The sequence below is a fragment of the Dermacentor variabilis genome, chromosome 10 (assembly GCF_050947875.1).
Source record: "Dermacentor variabilis isolate Ectoservices chromosome 10, ASM5094787v1, whole genome shotgun sequence".
In the NCBI taxonomy this organism is placed as follows: Eukaryota; Metazoa; Arthropoda; class Arachnida; order Ixodida; family Ixodidae; genus Dermacentor; species Dermacentor variabilis.
Genome location: NC_134577.1, coordinates 69,158,256 through 69,181,184, shown reverse-complemented (window position 1 = coordinate 69,181,184; position 22,929 = coordinate 69,158,256). Strand labels below are relative to the sequence as shown.

General features: G+C 49.3%; 1 protein-coding gene across 1 annotated transcript in view; it reads left to right on the top strand.

Annotated features, from left to right (window-relative positions):
• Window positions 1-22,929, top strand: part of LOC142559608 (scoloptoxin SSD14-like) — a 52,699-nt gene that overhangs the window by 4,592 nt on the left and 25,178 nt on the right. Inside the window, exons 3-7 of the mRNA XM_075671184.1 lie at window positions 2,981-3,131; window positions 13,596-13,658; window positions 17,776-17,842; window positions 19,249-19,406; window positions 22,102-22,315. Coding sequence (XP_075527299.1) covers window positions 2,981-3,131; window positions 13,596-13,658; window positions 17,776-17,842; window positions 19,249-19,406; window positions 22,102-22,315 — 653 coding nt within the window. The remainder of the gene's footprint in view (window positions 1-2,980; window positions 3,132-13,595; window positions 13,659-17,775; window positions 17,843-19,248; window positions 19,407-22,101; window positions 22,316-22,929) is intronic.

Sequence of the window (22,929 nt, the reverse complement as noted above, 5' to 3'; positions counted from 1 at the left end):
ACCATCTACGACGTTTGTCAATGTAATCGAATAACCTGAACGAGCGGACGAAAGAGCGACCGTCCCCTTCTCCATATCCAGGCAACTCAGCAACTCGGTTGCGCAACTCAGCAACTCAGCAACTCGGTTGAGCACAAGTCCTTCCCTTCGGGGCCCTCCCACGACGAACGAGCTAGTGACAGCCTCCTCCTCCCTCCGGCAGAAACTATTGAAAATGAAGTCACCAAAAAATTCACCGACCATTACGATACTCCCTACAGCGAAACTTAAGCGCAGCTCTATACGTGTTTTCATTTCGCAATATATTCAGGCATTGCACCGATCACCGCACCGACTGGCAGGGCCGCGACGCGCGGCGCTATTTATGGACCGGCCACTCAGTTGTCGCTTCCCAGCAACCGGAACCCATGCAACTTTAATTTTTACCGGGAAACGCTTGCGGCAACGTTATGCGCGAAAGGGAACTTTCTGGTTCTTTTTTTACAGCGAAGTTGTATATGGCTAGCCGATTCGTCCGTCCGTCTCATGTACACCGAAAACTCCTCCGGCGTAACCCCATGTGCATGCGTGAAAAAGAACAGAGAAAGAGAGGCGCGTGATTGGCTGCGTTAGTGGTGACGCCGTTGCTCTCCGTCGCAGCAGAGCGCACGCGCAGCAGTCTCTCTCGGGCTCCGAAATCGGTATGTCACGCGTCATACGGGCTCCCGAGGAGCAGGCACCTTTCGACCAGCAACGCCGCGAGAAGAATCGGGAACGAGCTCGTCTACGCAGTGCCAGTGCTGCAGCCCGCGCACAAGAACAGGCTCACGCAGCCTAGCGCAAGCAGCAACTGCCTACCGAGGATCCGGAAACCTATGAAGACGTTCAATGAACTGTCGGGATTTACCCAGTCATAAACATCGGGGTTGCACGTTTCGGCTTCGCTTGGTAACCATCTTTACGGAATGCTTGGGCAGTGATATTTTCTTTCCCCTGCTGGGCCGGCGACGCCACTGGCACGGATACGCAAAGCCCCGGATACGTCGACTTGCGCGCCATCTGATGGTGGCTACAGTGCCTTCCGCTGCTTTCCTTGACGCGCTCTCTTCGCTATCGCCGACTTTCTACCGCTATACCACACTGCACTCCGCGTTCGCTCTTTCATCCTTCCCTGTGTTCTTTCGCTCGCTTACGCCGAGGCACGCCGCCGCTCAACGCAGGAGCGGACGCCTAGGAGCGGCGCTCTAACGCTATGGCGGCATCTCGTAGTCTCACTCATACCCGCGCAAGCATTCACGCTCCAGAAACCAGGAAAAATAGGCGATGACTCCTAGCCCCGTAAGGCAGAGGCTACAAGCACTCAGTAAAGTGAAACGAACAGTGCTTAAATTCTTACTAATCATGCATACGACATGCACAACGGCATGTCGAAAACTCTCATCATGAATGGCTCATGCCCTCGTGAGCAATGGCTCATGCTCCCGTAAGCAAGCAAGGAATGCATTCTCTCGTAGTCCCGTAAAGTTCATGGCTACTCACTTTGCTTGAATTAACCGCGATGACGCTACCGCTGTTGTCGTTGTCGGTGATGCAATTGTGGATGTGCAGGTACCGAAAAGAGAGTGGTTTACGCGTTTCGTGCTGAAAGCATAAGCCTTGAGATGCCACACCGATTCGGCCCAACCGACGACCCAGTGGCGTTCGTGTATCGGTTTCACGTTACCAAAGAATGTGATTACAGTTGCGAGCAAAATACTGACCACCGATGAAGACAATAAATGAGTTCGTACCTTTGTTCAAAATTATGTGTCACCTCCGTGTCATGTACTAAACTTCTCTGGCCAACCACCTTCACAGTGTGGAATGAATCAAGATCTTATTTCTTGAGCGTAGGTCCAATATGATTTGCATTGTATTCGTGATCTTCGTGTACTATTTAAATTTCGGTTAAATATGCATATCGAATTACTGCTGGGGAATGTGGTGGCGTAGCTACAATTACACATTCGTTTCGTTTCCCGAGCTGCAATCAGTGATATGTGTAATCACTATTTCGATTATTTTGTCGACTTTTGGGCGGATTTTTTTCTTTACGCTGTCATCATGTTGATTCTGTAACTTTTACAGCAAGTACTTTCTTGCATAAAAAATATTACCGTGGTTTTGTTGATTGCGCCAATCTTCGTTTGATGGGCTTGATTTGATTAGTGTTACTTTGTCAATGTATGATTTACAAGTAGTAGCAATGACGTAGTAGTTCTGCGGAAACCCGCAAGGTGGAGAGAAGTAATGAATAAAGGGAAAATAAGACATCCACCCGATCGTAGCGATTCAGTAGTAGCAATGTTGCCGTGCTTTCTTTTGCCTTCAGCTTTCACGCTTATATTCTCCTATGCACGAGTAACGTTTGGCGTCATTATTATGTCTTGCAGTGAATGCAGAATAAATATCACTTAAATGAAATTGGATGGACTGCATATATTACGCAACATAATATAATACTCATGAATGCAACACTCGATGTGTGATACGTAATAATGTCGCGACCCATTAAGTGCTATAATGAGTTTAATATCGCCTCAATTAAGCCACTAGGCACTGCATTTGTTTCCCCCACACTACATAGAGAACCAATCTACGTAATTTACTTGCTTGGCACAGTAAATCATGGCGATATCCTAAGCGTGATCGCCCGCAAAGTTTTGATTCCCAGAATCTTTGAAGAGTGGGCACATCAATTAGAACAAATGAGTGGAATGACTGTTAAGAAATATCAACAGCACTTACGTTATGGCGGGAGTCTTGGGATAACGATAGTAACAGATGACAAATCAGACGCGCCCCCCCCCCCCCCAAGCCTAACTTCGAGCAAGAAACTCCCCCTCCACTTCCCTAGAATGAGTAGCTGGATACGCCACGGAGTCTGCGTCAGCTCTAACTGTGTCGTTAAAGAAGCAAATGAAAAAAAAAACGACCGATGTGTTCCTCTTTCTTTCTGCAGAAGCCTTATTGACCATGGATGACTTCAAAAATTACACGCCTGTCTGGTACCCGCCAGTGACGAGAAAACTCGGCCCCGCCACGCTTTACGCTCCGCCGTTCCCTTCCAGCGGTGTGCTGCTCATCGAAGCGATCCCGATGCGAGTGCTCAAGTAAGTACCCCCCAAAAGTACACACTTTGGCTCAAGCAGGAGCTACGCGCACAGCGTAAATCTTCCGGCTAATTCACTCGATAGTTCGCATTCAAATTTCTGAGAGGGGTGACGTTTCGCTGCGGGTGTCTCACAATTGGAGAGGTGCGAACATTTGTGATGACGAATGCGAATCGAGTAGCCTTTCTTATACGATTGTCCCGCTCGAAATTGTCAAATGTACTTCTTTTCGTTCGCATATAATGAATATAACGACAGCTGTTGCAGTCCAAAGTCATCATCATCATCAGCCTGGTTACGCCCACTGCAGGGCAAAGGCCTCTCCCATACTTCTCCAACTACCCCGATCATGTCCTAATTGTGGCCATGTTGTCCCTGCAAACATCTTAATATCATCCGCCCACCTAACTTTCTGTCGCCCCCTGCTACGTTTCCCTTCCCTTGGTATCCAGTCCGTAACCCTTAATGACCATCGGCAATCTTCCCTCTAATTACATGTCCTGCCCCCCCCCCCATTTCTTTTTCTTAATTTCAACTAAGATGTCAATAACTCGCGTTTGTTTCCTCACCCAGTCTGGTCTTTTCTTATCCCTTAACGTTACACCCATCATTCTTCTTTCTATAGCTCGTTGCGTCGTCCTAATGCAAGTGTAGACTGTTTCGCATAATACTAATTTGACAACTAACCCGCTCAACGCGAGGCGTCCTAAACCGTATTGTCACGTGTTGATGACGTTAAGAACACAGTAGGAAATACTGTGAAAGACAAAACTAACTTTGATTGGGTGAACCTGTGCCCACAAAAACAGGCTACACTTATAGCACAACGATAGCGGCGAACACGGTCGGCGATCGCCGAGAATCTCATCAGCGGGTCAAGCGCGTCGGCTTTTATACAGCAGTCGTCGAATGTTCCACACTAATCGTTCGGGCCCGCGTGCCTTCCACAAAGTTCTACACCATTCGCGTCACGCGATGAAATCAGATAACACAAGGTTCGGCGACAACAGACAGCCGGGTAGAAGCATCGATAACTTTCCAGAAACTTCGGATACATGCAGGCGCGTCCCGCACTGTGCGATTACATTTGTTAAGCGGCGAAACGTGGTCGCCCGATAAAGTACACGTGTCAATACCGCCCTCTTAAAAAGCATCGACCCGATACTGCAAACAAACGAATGTAATAAACAAAAGCACTTGCCGCACAAAAAACAAAAAAAAATGAGGAAGTTCGTCAGCGTCCGTAAAAGGGTTTAAGGCGCACCACCTGGACCACTTCAGATCGTGCGCGGCGCCGCTGTGAATGCGAAATGCCGTCTGGCACAACCTCATAGTCCAGTGCGCCAATACGTCGGAAGATCTTGTAGAGTCCGAAATAACGTCGCAGTAGTTTCTCACTGAGTCCTCGTCGGCGTATCGGGGTCCATACCCAAACACCGTCGCCGCGCTGGTACTCGACGAAGCGTCGTCGGAGGTTGTAGTGTCGGCCGTCGGTCCTCTGCCGGTTCTTGATCCGCAGGCGGGTGAGCTGTCGGGCTTCTTCGGCGCGCTGGAGGTAGGTAGCGACGTCAAGGTTCTCCTCGTCAGTGACGTGCGGCAGCATGGCGTCGAGCGTCGTCGTCGGGTTCCTGCCGTAGACCAGCTTGAACGGCGTGATCTGTGCTGTTTCTTGCACCGCCATATTGTATGCGAATGTTACGTTCGGCAGGACGGCATCCCAGGTCTTGTGTTCGACGTCGACGTACATCGCTAGCATGTCGGCGAGGGTCTTATTCAGCCGCTCCGTAAGACCATTCGTCTGCGGATGGTAGGCCGTTGTCCTCCTGTGCCTTGTCTGACTGTATTTCAGAATGGCTTGGGTGAGCTCCGCTGTAAAGGCCGTTCCTCTGTCGGTGATGAGCACTTCTGGGGTGCCATGTCGCAGCAGGATGTTTTCGACAAAGAATTTCGCCACTTCGGCTGCGCTACCTTTTGGCAGTGCTTTTGTTTCAGCGAAGCGGGTGAGGTAGTCCGTCGCCACGATGATCCACTTATTTCCGGTTATTGACGTTGGAAAGGGTCCCAGCAAGTCCATCCCGATCTGCTGGAATGGTCGGCAAGGACGCTCGATTGGCTGTAGTAATCCGGCTGGCCTTGTCGGCGGTGTCTTGCGTCGCTTACAGTCTCGGCATGTTCTGACGTAACGGGCGACGTCGGCGGTCAGGCGCGGCCAATAATACTTGTATCTTCGATACTGTCCGGGAAAATCCGAGGTGTCCCGCGGTAGGATCGTCATGAAGGCCGTGCAATACTTCTGGACGAAGTCCTGACGGGACAAGAAGAAGGTAATTGGCGCGGACTGGTGAGAAGTTCTTCTTCACGAGTAGATTGTTTTGAAGCGTGAAGGAAGATAATCCGCGCTTAAATGCCCTGGGGACAACGTCGGTGTGCCCTTCCAAATATTCGACAAGGCCTTTTAGCTCCGGGTCTACCCGTTGTTGTTCAGCGAAGTCTTCCGCGCTTATCATTTAAAGGAAGGCGTCGTCAATCTCGTCATCTTGCGGCGGCGGGTCAATGGGGGCGCGTGATAGGCAATCGGCATCGGAGTGTTTTCTTCCGGACTTGTAGGTTTCAGTGATGTCGTATTCTTGTAGTCTGAGGCTCCACCGCGCCAGTCGTCCTGAAGGATCCTTTATATTCGCTAGCCAACACAACGCGTGATGGTCACTGACGACTTTGAATGGCCTGCCATAAAGATAAGGGCGAAATTTAGCTGTAGCCCAAACGATGGCGAGGCATTCCTTTTCGGTCGTAGAATAGTTACCTTCCGCTTTTGACAGCGACCGGGTAGCGTAAGCTATCACCTCTTCGACTCCGTTTCTTCTCTGGACTAGAACGGCACCGAGGCCTAGGCTGCTGTCGTCAGTATGGATTTCTGTATCGCCGTACTCGTCGAAGTGCGCAAGTACCGGCGGCGACTGCATGCGTCGTTTGAGTTCTTCAAATGCGTCGCTCTGCGGCATTTCCCACTTGAACTCAACATCACATTTAGTTAGCCGTGGCAACGGCTCGGCGATGCATGAAAAGTCCTTGACAGAGCGCCTGTAGTAGGCACACATGCCAAGGAATCTACGCACTGCCTTCTTATTGATGGGTTGCGGGAACTCTGCGATGGCAGCTATCTTTTGCGGGTCTGGACGGACAGCAGATTTGCTGATTACGTGGCCTAGGAACAGAATCTCATCGTAAGCGAAGCGGCTTTTTTCCGGCTTCAGAGTAGGCCCTGACGACTTGATGGCCTCTAGTACTGTCGCAAGCCGCCTGAGGTGATCGTCGAAATTTCCGGCGAAGACGATGACGTCATCCAAATAAACGAGACAGGTCTTCCACTTCAATCCTGCTAACACGGGGGCCATGACGCGCTGGAACGTAGCCAAGCGCCGAGCACAGTCCGAATGGCATAACCTTGAACTCGTAGAGGCCGTCTGGGGTGATGAAGGCCGTCTTTTCGCGATCTCTTTCGTCGAGTTCTATTTGCCAATAGCCAGGCTTCAGGTCCATCGACGAGAAGTATTTAGCCTTGCAGAGCCGATCCAATGCGTCGTCTATCCGTGGGAGGGTGTATACGTCCTTCTTCGCGATCTTGTTCAGATGACGATAATCGACGCAGAAACGTAGGGTTCCGTCCTTTTTCTTTACCAGGACAACAGGGGATGCCGACGGGCTTTTCGACGGCTGGATGATGTCGTTGCGCAGTATTTCTTCGACTTGTTCTCTTTTAGCTTCACGTTCTCGGGGGGAACTCGGTAAGGGCTCTGGCGGAGTGGTCGAGCGCACTCCTCGGTGATTATGCGATGCTTGGCGACTGGTGTTTGTCGAATCCTTGATGACGTCGAAAAGCAGCCTTTGTATCGTCGGAGCAGACTTCTGAGCTGCTGTTGCTTAATCACGGGGAGACTTGGATTAATGTCGTAGTCTGGTTCGGGAACCATCGTCGTCGGGGTAGATGCGGCGGAATCCGAGAGGACAAACGCATTACTGGTTTCCAGAATTTCCTCGATGTACGCGATCGTCGTGCCCTTGTTGATGTGCTTGAATTCTTGGCTGAAGTTTGTCAGCAACACTTCAGTTTTCCCTCCATGCAGTCGAGCGATCCCTCTTGCCACGCAAATTTCACGGTCTAGCAGTCGACGTTGGTCGCCTTCGATGACGCCTTCTACGTCAGCGGGTGTTTTGGTGCCGACCGATATAACAATGCCCGAGCGAGGCGGGATGCTCACTTGATCTTCGAGAACACTCAAGGCGTGGTGACTACGAAAGCTCTCCGGCGGTATCGCTTGATGTTCCGACCGCGTTATCGATTTTGGCTTCAGGTCTATGATCGCGCCGTGTTGGTTCAGGAAGTCCATGCCGAGAATGACGTCTCGTGAACAATGTTGCAGGATAACGAAGGTGGCAGGGTAAGTCCGGTCATGAACGGTGATTCTTGCCGTGCAGATTCCAGTCGGCGTAATGAGGTGTCCTCCAGCGGTCCGAATTTGGGGGCCCTCCCATGCAGTCTTGACCTTCTTCAACTCGGTGGCGATGTGTCCACTCATTACGGAGCAATCGGCCCCTGTGTCGACTAAGTCAGTGACTGCGTGGCCGTAGAGAAGTACGTCGAAGTCGGTGGTTCTTTGTCTGGCGTTGCAGTTGGGTCTTGGCGTCGGATCACGGCTGCGTCCTGTTGAACTGAAGTTGGAACGTCGCGTCGTCAAGTCGTCTTTCGTCGGTGTAGTCTTGGCTTCCTGATTTCTTCGGGACGGCGGCGTGTCCTTATGTCGTCGAGGTAGTTTCTTCGGTGTCTTCGTCGGGGGTGGAGGATCTTCGTCCGTCAACGAACAGCAACCGCACCTCCATCGGTTACTGCTTTTAGTTTTCCGGATATGGGCTCGCTGACTGGCCCTGGGCTGGACCAGTGTATGGTCGGCGCTGCGGCGAGAGGTAGCGGCCTGGTGATGGCGAACGCGACGGTCGTCGAGAGCTCCACTGAGTAACGGCGAGGTAGTCGGCGATATCGCGAGGGCGTTCACCTTGCTGCGGGCGCGGAGCGTTGACGGCGAAACCTCGCAGTCCCATCTCCCGGTATGGGCATCGGCGATACACATGGCCGGGTTCTCGGCAGTGATAGCAGAGCGGACGGTTGTGCGGGGCTGGCCAAATGTCCGTCTTCCTCGCGTAGGTGCTCTGGGCGACGGGTAGGCGTGCTGGCGGCGGCGGCGGCGGATGACGGAATTGCGTCGTTGCAGGGCCCTGGCGTGGTCGCCGGAGGGGGACCTTGACGGTGTGCGACGGCGGCGTATGTCATCGCTTCTGGCTGGGGCTGCGGTAATTGTAGTTGCAGCTCGGGAACTCCAAGCGATCGGTGCACCTCTTCTTTCACGATGTCGGCGATCGAAGCCACTTGGGGCTGCGACGAAGGCAGGACCTTGCGCAGTTCTTCGCGCACAATGGCCCTGATGGTCTCCTGAAGGTCGTCGGAATCCAGTCCTTGGATGGCGTACTGCGGCGTGAGCCCCTGGCGGTTGTATTGCCGGATGCGCATCTCCAGAGTTTTCTTGATCGTCGATGCCTCTGCAGAAAACTCAGCTACGGTTTTCGGCGGGTTACGAATAAGTCCTGCGAAAAGTTCTTGCTTGACGCTCCGTATCAGGCAGCGGACTTTTTTCTCATCTGACATTTCCGGGTCGGCGTGCCGGAAAAGACGGGCCATCTCCTCCGTGAAGATCGCGATCGTCGCGTTTGGCAGCTGCACTCTGGTTTCTAGTCTTGGGCTCGCTCTTTTCGCACGACGCTTGTAAACGTTTGCAAGAAGCCGCTTCGAAACAGGTCCCACGTCGTTAAGGTGGCTTCTCGATTCTTGAACCAGGTCCTGGCGGCATCTTCCAGTGCGAAATAGACATGCCGCAGCTTGTCGTCGCTGTCCCAACTGTTAAACGTAGCGACCCTCTCATACGTCTCGAGCCAGGTTTCCGGGTCCTCGAATATTGATCCGCGGAACGTCGGAGGTTCCCTGGGCTGTTGCAGCACGATGGGGGACGCTGGGGCTGCCATTGGGGTTGCCTTGGCCACAATCTTCTTGGTCTTCTCAGGTAGAAGTCCGTGCTCCGGGGGCAGCTGTTGAAGACGGCGGCTTGCTCGATGCTCCTGGACTACGTTGGTGTTCTCTTTGTGGTCCGGGCTTGGATCACGGCCTGTCGGGGCCATTCGGTACATGAACGAAAAGCACCTCCACCAGTTGTCACGTGGTGGTGACGTTAAAGAACACAGTAGCAAATACTGTGAAAGACGAAACTAACTTTTATTGGGCGAACCTGTGCCCACAAAAACAGGCTACACTTACAGCACAACGATAGCGGCGAACACGGTCGGCGATCGTCGAAAATCTGATCAGCGGGTCAAGCGCGTTGGCTTTTATACAGCAGTCGTCCAATGTTCCAGACTAATCGTTCGGGCCTGCGTGCCTTCCACAAAGTTCTACACCATTCGCGCCACGCGATGAAATCATATAACACAAGGTTCGGCGACAACAGACAGCCGGATAGAAGCATCGATAACTTTCCAGAAACTTCAGATACATGCAGGCGCGTCCCGCGCTGTGCGATTACATTTGTTAAGCGGCGAAACGTGGTCGCCCGATAAAGATAAGTACACGTGTCAGTATGCAGGACGGCTCTGCCTCTAGGGGTCTACTTGCGTCGACTGACAAGAAAAAGCTAAGAAAAACACGTATCATAGCTGTGTTCTAACACTTTTCGTATGTGAACCTACGTAGCTTACATGAAGCACGTAACAAAATCTCGTTTCGTTTTCCTGCGGGTAGACAACCTTCCCGGCGCGTTTCCGAGCCTTCTGCTCAACCGCCATTTTGCTTGGCCAGCAAAATAGCGCGTGCATCGTCTTTGACGTCGATGCTGTCTTCGCGAAGCTCTCATTTGTGCCGGCGTCGTCAGATCTGTAGCGAGCATTGGAATTTGGAACACAGTCAATATCAGCAGCGCCATGGCTGTTGCGCAGTCACACCAGCTTTTCGCCAATGGAGAAGTGAGGTCAGTTCCTCACAGTAAGTTTACTCTTGCGAAATACGCATACCTCGTCTTAGCCAGTCTACATTTTTCGTTTATTTCCGTTTGGCAGTTTGCCACTTCATCAAGGCGAAGGCCTCAGATCTGTATGTTGCAAGGTCGCGTTGTGAGGTACCGAGAACTAGCACGCGACACAAGGAAGGCCAGAAGCAAACGAAAGCATGGCCAGCCGTGTAAAAGAGATTATCATTGATTAGCAAAGCTAATTTATGATTGATTAACGATTAGATTAAAGTATATTAGGGTGGATTAGCATGGGCTAAAGTGGATTAGGGTGGATAAAGGTGCATTAAGGAGGACTGGGGTGGATTAGGGTGGACTAAGACGGATTAAAGTGGATTAGGGTGGACTAGGGTGGATTAGGGTCTGTTAGACTGGATTATGGTGAATTACAGTAGGTGGTGGAGATTGGATTATAGGGACTTACTCCTTACGCTTCCCAGAGTGATAGGTTGATTACTCTACTACTAGGTCAAACTACTACTACTAGGTCTCTACTAGGTCAAAGCACGGAGTGAATACTATTAGTGAGATTGCGCCTCCTTGCCTGGGCCTTTCTTGAAAAACAATATTCTACTTCTTTTGTGGAGAAACAAGTTAGCTGTGGAATTTTTAAAGATATTTCGCAAAATATTCCCGTATGCCACCTGTACTCCTTGATTACACAATGCTTCCATGACTCTTGGCAATTCTATTGAATCAAACGCCTTTTCATATCTATAAAAGTCATACGAGAGGTTGACTGTACTCCGCAGATTTCTCAGCTGCGTGATTTGGTGAGATGGACATGATGCATTGTAGTATATGCCGTCCTGAAGCCAACCTGTTCTCTTGGCTGATTGAAGTCAAGACTTGCCCTTCTTGCATTGGAAATTATCTTGGCGAATGTTTGATGCTATACTGAAAACAAGCTAGTGGGCCTATAATTATTCAACGTCTCCTTTGTTATGGATAAGTGTAATGTTGGTATTGTTCCAGCTCTCTGGTACACTTGAAGTCGTGAGGTATTGGGCATAAAGGGTCGCAACGCTGTTAAGTATATTTTTCTCGTTGATTTTTGAATAACTCTACTGTTATTCCATTTTCTCGTGCCACTTTTCCCCGGGTCAAGTCCTGCGAGGCCCTGCTAACCTCATCGCTAGTTATAGAAGGAGTCTCTGTATCCTGTTCATCACTACTTCGAACGAAGGAAGCGTGAGTACCCTGGGTACCGTACAGGTCCCTATAGAATTATTCCGCTGCTTTTACTATATCATCGAAATTGCTGATAATATTACCCAGCTTATCTTTCAGTGCATACGTCTTGCCTTGGCCGATGCGTCCATTTTTTAATGCTTCCTAAATCTTTCCGACCTTATGATTTCGAATATGCTTTCTTTTTGTTTACGAACTTTGACCATTCAGTGAATTCTACCTTACCTCTCGAGTGAAACACGTAATTGTTTTGTCATTTCTTTATTACGTTCATTGTCACTTGGGGGAGTTTACCTGCCGGTTGCCTTGGTGCCCTACGTCCAACTTCAATTCCGGCTTCTTGAATCGGCCTAGTTACGGTTTCATTTATTACCTCTCTGTTATCTTCGTCTTCTTGTAGCAAAGCTGGATATTTGTTTACGAGCACTAGCTTGAATACGTCTTATTTTACCCTCGATGCGTCCAGGTTGGCCTATTCCTCCTTTAGTAATTTTGTTCTTTCTCGCTTGAAATTTAGAGAAACCCTAAACCTCACTAACCTATGATCGCTGCCTTTTACCCTACTAACACTTCTGCATCCTGCACTAAGCTGAGATCAGACGAGGGTACAAAATCTTGTTCCTTTCTTGTTTTCCCCCTAGTGCTTTTCCAGGTGCGCTTCCTATTACTGCTCTTCCTGAGGAAGGCATTCGTTATTCGGGGGTCTATTTCTTTCCGCGAATTCTACCAGCAGCTCTCCTCTGCTGTTCCCAGAATCGATTCCGGAGTTGCCGATTGCTTGTTCGCCAGACTGCTTTACCCTCACTTTTGCAATGACGTCGCCCGCGACTTGTAGTATACTCTCGTTGCTAATTCTATATCTTCATTAAACTGATCTGTTCCTGCATCATCATGACTGAAGGTAGGAGCCTAGGCTTGTTACTGACTTTAATTTCCGTCTCCTTTTGAGCTTTGTTACAATGACGGCTACCTTCTCATTACTGCTGCGGAGTTTGTCAATGTTGCCCGCTGGGTACTTATGAATGAGAAATGCTACCCCGTATTCACTCTTACCTGTCCGACATCTGTAGAAGAGGACGTCGCTGTTAGTCAGCACTGTATGAGCGTGACCAGCTCCTCTAAACTTACAAAGACCCGTAATATCCCGGGCAGTGCCGACAATTCGTCAAAAGACCCCGCTAGGCTATAGCCTTACTCTATTGGGTTCGCTTTTAAGCGTTGCCAGGTTCAGTTTTCAGTCACGGCTTTTCCAGATCCAGATATTGTTAGCACCCTCTCTCGCGTCCGAGGTCTGACCGCCGCCTCGGTCCGATGCTCCGCTGATGCTGGTGACGTAGGGCCACGGGTTAATTGCTAGAGTCACCAGGGAGATAGTTGACAAATACTGCACCTGGGAGGCTTATGAATGTTCTGGTGAGGGAGTGTCTTTGTTTAAGTTTAGCGGGCACTCTTAATTAAGCATCACCTGGACTAGCACAGCTCCGCTAGTTCTCGGTATCTTTCTTTTTGTCGGTGTCAGGCTCTACTCCAAGCCTGAAAAATTTAGTGGACTGGACAAGGATTCGAGCCTACGACCTTCAGATTAGAGGCCCGGGTGCTGTGACTCTGCTCCACGCCATCACCCCAAGCGTTGTTTATGAAGCCATAAATAGAGTATCAGGAGCAAATTGGAGGTTCATTCGTAAACTCTGGAACCATCGGCGATTGCCATTGGTGGCTGTGTAGCCAGGAAAGCCGGGCTCCGTGGTCGACTTTGTGTGCTCGACCACTTCCCTTCTCATGTTTTATGTCTACTGCGGCAGCCTGGATGAAATTTATCGCACCTGCTTTTTTTTTAAATTCAGTTTGATGCTTGACAATGCACAGTTGGCGATTTGAAATGATGTCAAACCATTCAAAAACTGCTACTGTTTCGAAACAGTGAACATTCGATCTGAAGACCTTATTGAATGGGGTAATATTCGATTTGTACACTCATCAATAAATAAATGAAGTGCCTAAATAATATTCACTTAGTCACAAGTCAATGATAATATTCATAATAATAATAACCTTATTGTTTTCGAGCAGAAAATTGGAGTTTGGCCCGAAAAAAATAAGGCTTTCTCTTACCACCTGTTAGTCCACCTTTGGAACTTATTCTGATAAGTTCCTTTCTGTACTGCAGACGCTCACAAGATATTAAGCCAATAAAGGATACGACTTCGGAGGATACAGAATTGATCATAAGGTATGACGTTTTCTTTACACTTCTTTGCGACTATTCGGGGCAAGCAAACGTGGTTATGGCTATGGCTGGCGATGCGACGACTACATTAAAGTTTAGAGACTATTGCTTCAAGTTCTGGCCTATTATGGCTGGAATTATTATAGCGTTTTCAATTACGGTTTCTCTCGTCAAAGGTGTAGTTTGAGAGAACTTTCGTGCACAATAAAATTTTGATGGCCTTACGAGTGAGGATGATAGCCTTGGGACAAACTAACGCCCTTAAAGGGAAGCTGAAGAGTCTGTCGAATTCAATAAGACGCTCATATACGCATGCGGGAACCTTATAAACCATGTAGGTAAAATTTGGGGTTTTTTTTCAATTAGGAGCGACGTAATCGTCGGATGAAATTGCGCTGTAGCTCCGCCCCCCTTTGAGTGAGCGAGCGGAGCGGAGACCGAAAACCGCGGTGTTGTGACGTCAACTCTGCTTCGTTCCTTCGCAGCGTCCGCGACCGTGCCTGACCGCGCTTGTTTCTGCGTGCGTGCCATCGTAATCTGCTTCGACCGACCCTGCATTCCTTTGTTGGTGCGTCTGCGTGTATGTAGAGTGGTAGTCAACGTGCGTGGTAGTCAACGTGAGTGGTAATTAACGTGAGTGGTAGTGAACGTGAGTGGTAGTCAACAGATGAAGGTCACTACACGTACTGCATGTACCGGGAAGCTTTTCACGCGTTTAAACCGTCTTTGTAGATTGCCGACAGCTTTGGACAGCGCACAAATGCCGACGATCGCATCCCCGCTTACGTTCCACGAGGAGGCATGCAGGAACACAACACTACAGCTGTTTGACCGAAAACGAGCTCACTAGATCGGCGAAAGATCGGCGAGATCACTAGATCGCTTTGCAAAAGACATACTCACCAAAGAGCATTTCCAACACGAGGAGATCCCAAGACTTTGCTTTCGTTCGCGTCGAAAGCACTGCTCGCACCAGCATCGTTTGCTTCTTCGAGAGGCCGGCTCTTCGCAATCGGCTCGTACATGTAGGGAGTAACGCCGAACTCCTCAGAAAAACGCAGTCTCTCTAAATTTTCCATTACCGTCTCAGAAAAACAGCACCAAACTACCTGGCACCGCGCTTCATGTGTAGCGGCAGCGGTCGGTAGCGGCAGAGTTGACGTCACGAGGCGCACCGACCAATCACAGGCGGAAACGAGACGCGCGAGCTGGGCGTGTCCGCTGCTGCACTTTTCGTCGAAATAAAATATATTTGCGCTTTCTTTCGCTCAATTTCGATACGACATTCGAATTCGGAGGGTTGAAAACCATTATGTACAGATGTTCACTCATTTTTTCTGGAAAACCTTTCAGCTTCCCTTTAAGGGTGTACATAATTTTACTGTGATAAGATCGCATCGTCGGAGTCAAATGTTTACGCCTCATATCACCTCTACCGGAAAACTTTCAAGACCTTAGCACAGCAGTTGCTTGTAAGCTTCGCAATAGCAAACCACTAAGAGCATAGCTCAAAGTATTGTTAAGGCCTGAACTTAACTGCCGATGAGGAGGTAACTGGATGGATGGGTGCTATCCGGGGCGATGCTATCCGGGACGATGATGAACGGGGCGATGCTTTGCGCCACGGTACTCTCTTTCCTGATTTGCCAAATCTGTTACCTATCGTTTTTTTTTTCATACCAAACATTTCCAGCATCATACTTTCAGAAGAGTTATATTGAGAACCTTGCTTTTCGTATACCTCCGATGTTTGTGGTCTCCCAACTTTTCTGCCACCAAACCTCCAATCGCGTTTTACTAGTCTCACTTGCGGACATGTTTACTTTGCCCCTGTTATCCCTGAGACCATTCAAGGAGGCCAGCCGAGCCTAAACTGACAGCTGGGTAATATGTTCACATTCTAATAAAACACGCTCCATTGTTTCCCTAGCGTTACCGCAGCAAGCACATGCTTGCTGCGGCGACATGCTTGGCGCACCTCGCTTTCAAAGGCATCCCGATCTCGTTTCGAAAAGTCAAGTGCTTCCCTTTAAGTTATAACTTATTTCTTTCATGATTTCGTTTTATTTTTGCTTTGAGGTAGTTGCGCATAGTAAGTTTCTTTTTCATTGCCGCCACCCATGAGACTGTCTCAGACCCTCTGACTTTGCGTTTGAAGTTCTTTGCATGCCATGTTGCCTACTATATCGGTCGCATACTTGACGGTAAGCTTCCTAGTTCTTTCCCAACACTGCGAGTCCATATTGTTCCTGTACAAATATTTGAACATTATCGCGACACATTTGCCTGCTTTTATTATCCTCAGCCGTTCTGCTTAATCAATTTCACTCCTCCCTTCCCTGACTTCAAAACTTGTCCAGCCCATATCACTCTATACGGCATCATTTGTAGTCTTCCCGTGATCGCCCAATGAGAGGCATCCCATAGACCTTTGGTTGCCATCGAGTGCTGATTATAACCTGTGAGTTCAAGAAAACAAGTGCACTTACAAATGTATGTCTTGGAACCATTAAACTTTTCCACATACCACTGAGCATCTCGTACCCATTATGTCCTCGTTGTGTTCTTTGTTTCATAATGACTGCATTTCTCTTCCCCTTTGCTATTATTGTTGTTTGCCTGTGTCTCAAGATATATATATAAATATAAATATATATATATATATATATATATATATATATATATATATATATATATACACGGAAGAAAGGATTAACATAGACATAAAAACCCCAGAAAGTGGACGGGCAAACGGCGCCGCCGTTGCTCAATTGGTTAAAGCATCACATGCGTAATGCTAAGATGTGTGTGTGTGGGGGGGAGGGGGCGGTACGCGTGAACAAGAAGAAAGGGAACCAAGAAGTCTGGTTTTTCGTAATGACTACATAAAGTCAACAGATAAGAGAACAAAAGTAGCCCTGGGTAATTACTTGCTCATTTTATTGAACGGCAGGTGGAAGACGAATTCACGGCTTCCGATTACGCGTGCAAATGAAAGCAACTATATTTTACTCTTATCCAGTCACTTCTCCACTACTACTTGTTTGTATGGGGTAGAACAACGTCTACAAACCTAAACTCCTTATTTATCTTACAAAAAAGCAATTAGAGCAATCCTTAACGTTGCCCACAATTCGAGTACATGAGAATACTGGCGACCACTGGGCCTTCTTAACATATATTGGTTAATAACACTTCGACAGGCAATAGGGGCTCATTGCTTCATCCACAGCAAAGCTAACATTAGCTTTTGTTCAGTTCCACGGCCTGATCCTGCTTATGAACTCCGATATGTCTCTCGCAAAACTGCTGAGGTTAGAAATAACTATGGGCTTCAGACCTTTGAACATACCATTATAACTTTCTTGAATGACAACAGAGATATCGAAACGCTAATACATGAGTTCCCAAGTAAAATGCTTTACAAAAAAGTTATGTATCTGTTACTGACGTCATAACACACAACTGATACCTACTGTAGTCTTAACGTGGCAGATTATTTACAACATTTCTAGATAACGGTGGTTTACATATTTATTGATTTTTGTGTGCTCTCTTCCCTGTTTCTTTTCACAGATGTAATTTCGAAAACTACTATCTCGAAACATTTATATACTGTACATAATTGTGTACGTTCTTTTTTGTGCACTTTTAATATTCATTTAGAAGAAAGCTTGTTGTCTAAAGTGCACTGTTTGTCACCACGAGGAGGATAGGCTTCGTCAGGCATATACAGCCTTTAGCCTCCCTCCTGACGTGGCGATGTATGTTTTCATGCTGTATGTAACATTGAAAAAGAGAACAACTAAAAATTAAAATGTGTAGTCTCCTTTACAGCAGTGTTATGGTCCTAGCAATCGAGCTACTGCGGCGCCATTTTCCCGTCCACTGAGTTGCGTATTTGGTAGTTGTACTAGAGTTAACTCTGGGTGCGTATATATATATATATATATATATATATATATATATATATATATATATATATATATATATATATATATATATAGTGAGAGAGAGAGTGAGCCGACAATGACAATGTAACTGTGAATGGTGATAGCTTGTGATTGAATAATGGGGCCTTTGGTAGTTCGGCTCATCGTACTCTGTTTTTTTTCTGCAGTGCGCAGGACGAGCTGAGCGGCGTGCTTGCACTGTTACCGGAGCTGGACGGAGAAGCAGCCAACAAAGTAAGAGACTGGCGTTGGCGACTTTACGCTTGCCGCAAAGAACGTGGGCCTGTCCTTTCTCGTTGACTTTTCGAAAGTGTAGCTCAGCCTCCCATTCTTACGACACACGTTGCCCACTGGGACGCCGCCCCAATTAGTAGGATGCTCGACTCGGCCGCAGGAGGTGCGTGGTTCGATCCACACCGTCGGACACTTACACAAGTCTCTCAAGCAGGGTTACACGCAGCTCCCCTGCCAGGCGTTCGGGCTCTCTACGGGTGCGTCGCTTGGAAGAGGTCTGTACAGACCTCTAGGCTTGTTGTCCAACAACCGAGGCAAACAAAAGCCCAAATGACATTGAAAAAGCTATACCCACTATATCAAGCTATATCAAGTGCCCACAATGTTCCATCAGGCGGGTGACCTTCCCAAGCGTTGACGTGTCTCATATTGCCTGAGCACGTGCTCGGGAGCGCGCTCGTACCTAAATTACTGGCAGGTACACGACGGCACCTTTCGTCTGCCTCCCACCGCTGCGGCGGGTGCTTTACTAAAAAGCCCTCTGAGCTTGGCCAGGAAACTCTCGCTGACCCTATAGGCTTCCCAACCTGTGCTTTGCGGTGCTACGGATGCTGCTGAGAAGCCCCGACTGCGGGAGCATATGAAGGAATGAATTAATAAAAGCTTTATTTCAAGAAATAGGAGGATTCTCGGCTGCTGTTGGGGATCAGGTGCGAAAGGAATCTCGGTTCGCGGATTGTCGGCTGAGGCGCAGCTTCGTCTCCATCCCGGGTCTTCCGGTTGTATGTATAGTGTCGGCACTTCTGGGTGCATGTTCAGTTTCGTCCTTCTCGCACGGACTGGTTGACCTCTCCTGCACGGCTCGAAACAAGTAGGTTTCCCTGCCGTATTTCGCGATGACTTTCCGTGTGTCAGGGTTAGCTTGTATTCGGTTTGCTAGGGTTCGAATGGTCTCCGTGCGGTTAGTGTTGGGGTGTTGCTTCTTCTCCGCTCGCCTCGTGCGGTGGTGACGCTAGCTTGCGCTCGTCGCTGGCTCGGGCAGCACGTATACCACTGTGCGAGTCTGGAGCATCTAAGCCGTCGGGGTCCTCGGCCTCTCCAGTAGCGAAACGTGGCCGTCCACGCCATTGCAGTCGCAGGCGAAGTTAAGAAGCGCGCAAGAACGCAGCGAAACGAGCGAAGAGACAAACAGCGAAATCCACCGTCGCCGTCAACTCTTCCGAATACACGGTGGGCAGATCAAGCATTAACGCAAATATTACTCGCCGCGCGAAACTCGAAGGATCGCTCAGCAGCGTTGAAAATTGCACGTTGATGCTTTCGCATTCCCAAATCGTAAGTGCTAAGGTGTCCTCGGATCGTCTCTTCTTCTTCTCAAACAAACTTCAACAAACGCGCACTTGCAGGGCTTTCCGGAAGTGGTGAAGGAAATAAGGAGCAGCATTAGCGCTGGAAACAACGCCAACCAATCTTATCATGTGATCGTCGAAGACTACGGCGGCGTTCACCTGTCCATAACGGAGGGTTTCAAAGCCGTCACCATCATATCCGGCATCAACGAACCGTAAGTTCTGAACGAATAACCGAAATGTCACGGAAACATGGGCTGAAAAACTTTCTTAACGTGGTGAATAAACATGCCTAGTTAGGAGGCAGTGCTGTGGTGAATAACCTACACATATATTATCCTTGCCCGCAGAGCAGGAAGCCTACGGTTTTTGCTTAAAGAAAGAAAGCTTCCCTTTTCTTATAAATATAAATATTCATTATTATGACCTCTGCGGGGTGCCATAAAAGATCCCATAAGCACGCATCAAGAACCCTACGGTCTGCAGGAAACAAAGCACCACGAAAATTTCAGACGCAGCGCACTTATCAGCGATCGTACATCGTACTCACCAGAATTAATATATAAAACCAACAATCTGTTCAAGAGGAAATATGCCAGCTTCGTTGTTTTACGCATCGTGAATACCAATAGCAGAAATATATTGCTAGAAATAACATAAGGTTCCATGGAAGGTGTGGGGAATCGCACGAACTGTAGTCTGATGATCACAAGTTCTACGTCGGTAAGTAATCGTAGCTATGTTTGCTTGTTTGTTTTCTGTGAGCAACGGATGGCGCGCTTGTTGTTTGCTCAAGACGATGCGTTAGTTCGCGCATGCGCATCTCGCTTTTAGAGCGTTCGCTTCACCTTCTACGTCACTGAGTAGGCGGTGGTTCAAATTGCGCGCCCGCCTCGCCGCACACACGTCAGCTGACATATGGCGTTTATCACTGGTCGATCTGGAGCGGCCGCCGAAATCCTCGAGCGAGCGCTCGGGTTTCACAAATGTGAATCGGCCAAAAAACGCTCCGCGGGGGATCACACAGGAAGTCTGCGTACACGTGACACAAACCTGTTCCGGTAACCATGCCCGAATTCTGCTCTGTACGTTTCCACGGCAACCAAAGCCGCCGTCCCGTGCGTAATTTGACCGCGGCAGTCGCATAGCCCGTCATTTCCATGTCGCACCCGCAAGGATTGTGCGTGGACACCGTGCACAGAAGGCTTCGTACAGCACCTGCGTCACCTAGTAATCGCTGTCTTCCGAGCTCTCATCGCTAAACGCGAGCTCTGCAGCAGCACCAAACGCTGCCATTTCGCAAAGCAACACAATGTTGTGCGTACCAACCGGTTACCAATTTCGCTTGAAGACGGAAGTGACGCGAGCTATTTCCGCCCGAAACCGCGCCTCGGCGGCGGAGCAAGTGAGAGCGATCAGGCGCGGAGCGAGTTGATCCGAAACGAACAGTGGAACGCGCGAACCCGCTCCAGATCCACCAGTGAAATTCGGATTCGTTGCCGCGGAGCAAGAAATCCTGCCCCGAATCGACCATTGAAAAAAATGGCTGTGGCTTAGCTAAGGTTAAGCCCAGGATGCGAAGCATACTAGCCTTTATTTTAGTTGTTGAACCACTGTTTAGCCTGGCGAACTGCTGTTGCTTGGCTATATTTGGTTCGGCTAGACGAAGAAACAACTCATGCGTTACTCTGCTTCGCCTTCAGGAGTGGAACGCGACAGCGTTCCCGTCGACCCGCCAAGGGGTGTAAGACAATGGGCTACGGCGCAGCGACTACGCGCCCCGCATTGGACGCGGTGAGCGTCGAGCAACGCAGCGTTCGGCGCGGCAACGAAATGTGCGCCTGAGCAAGCGACGCGCGCCTGAGCCTTAGAAACAGCTCGTTTCTAAGGCAACACCGCATTCACTAGAGGCGCTTTTGTACCGCTTTGAAGCATCGTACTCGTGGCTCAGTGGTAGCGTCTCCGTCTCACACTCCGGAGACCTTGGTTCGATTCCCACCCATCCCATCTTGCAAGAGTTGAGCCAAAACCACCTAGAAACAAGCGTAGCTACTTATATACCGGCGCGACGCCGCGAGCGACGGCGCGAGTTGGAGCCCCGTTTCTCCTCTGTCGTGACCTCACGGTGTCACGTGGTATTGAAGGCGACACCGCCGCGCCTGAGGAGCTGGGTTGAGCTCTAGTAATATGCTTCGCATAAAACGCCAAAAATCTCGGCCCCGGCTAATCGAGAGAGCGCGGACGAACATTTGGAACGCGAGATGCTTGGGCCTGTGCACATAAGGGCCTGGGGAAAATCCTGGAACGAATGGGGGAGGGGGCGGGGGGAAGAAATCTTGCAAAGAAATTTGCTTTCAGGTAAAACTGCTCGCTTTGTCGTGAAATCGTAATTCAGTAACAGAGCTTTCGCTAAATATTTCCTGTAAACAAAACAAATTCCAGCTATGGTTTAACTCGACACATTCTGAGACGCGTCTTTGGAACGAAAGAATCCCGCCCCATCGTTTCTTTTTTCTGCATACTTCAGACTCGTTGTGGCCATATGCTTGTGCACGTAAAGATACATGTTTATTGCTATTAGCATTGTTTAGAAACTTCACCCAATTTTGGTATGTCTAAACGCCCACGTTCTTTTCCCGTCAACTTGAGTCACGGGATAGTCCGTGGTCAAATGGATAGAGCAGCACGCTGCTCTGCTGCAGGAACGTGTTTCAGAACCGACCGCGGGACGAACTTTTGGGTCACTGGGAATATAACACCGGGGATGTGGTGCTCTTCAAGGACCCTCTCTCGCGCCGACTTAAGTCACTTAAGCCAAGAACGATCGAGCTTCCAACCTCCCACATAAAGGAGTGCAGCGAAGCGTAGAGTGTACGACGCAATAAGACGCAGGCCTTATCGCGCGCGCAGGTTCGGAAGCAAGAAGGCGTCGGTGCCAGGCCTCATCATGAACAACTACATGAGCGCTTTCGCAGCGGAAGCCGACGCGCCGAATAGGCTGCGAGGCGGCCAGCAGCCCAGGACGTCCATGGTCCCGGTGTTCCTCAAGAACGACCAGCAGCGACTCCTCCTCTTGCAGGCTGGCAGCGGCGGCGGGATTCCTGGAATGTGGGCTCTGGTTCAGGTAAAGGGCTACACGTAAATGCGCTGAAATACAGCCTTGTGCAAAACACGGACGCACGTGCGTATTTTATGCTCGTCCCGTTTAGATTCCTGCACCAAGTGAAAAAAATTTCGCTAATATTCTCCACTTAGTCTGGAATGACTGTCCACCTAGAGTCGCAATATACATGGAACGCCTATAGTTCCACATGTTTAAACACGGTTTCAATGTCAGGTTTATCGAAGAACGCTCCAAGCCTGCGACAGTTCTAGCGGAGCTTTGCTTACGCACTGCTCCGCTCACACTTCGGGCGCACCGATGGGTTCATGAACTACGTTCGTCTAGGTTATTAGAGCGACAGCGCTACTACTACAGTTACTAACCCAGAAAACGCCTGATTCCGTAAATCTGACGTTCAAGCTCAGCCAAGGTCAAACCGGGACTTAGCATGCCACTACCAGCGCCTGCTGAGTACGCCACGTGGGCGCCCATATCTTGAAAGCGATGGGCGATGTGGACAAAGTGCGTAGTTGCGCGGGCGTCATCTTCAAAGTGATGTGAAATGTGTACAATGTGCGTCGAAGGCCTGTAGCTTCGTATGCGCTATGCTTTCTACGCTTAGTTCGCGTTGAAGC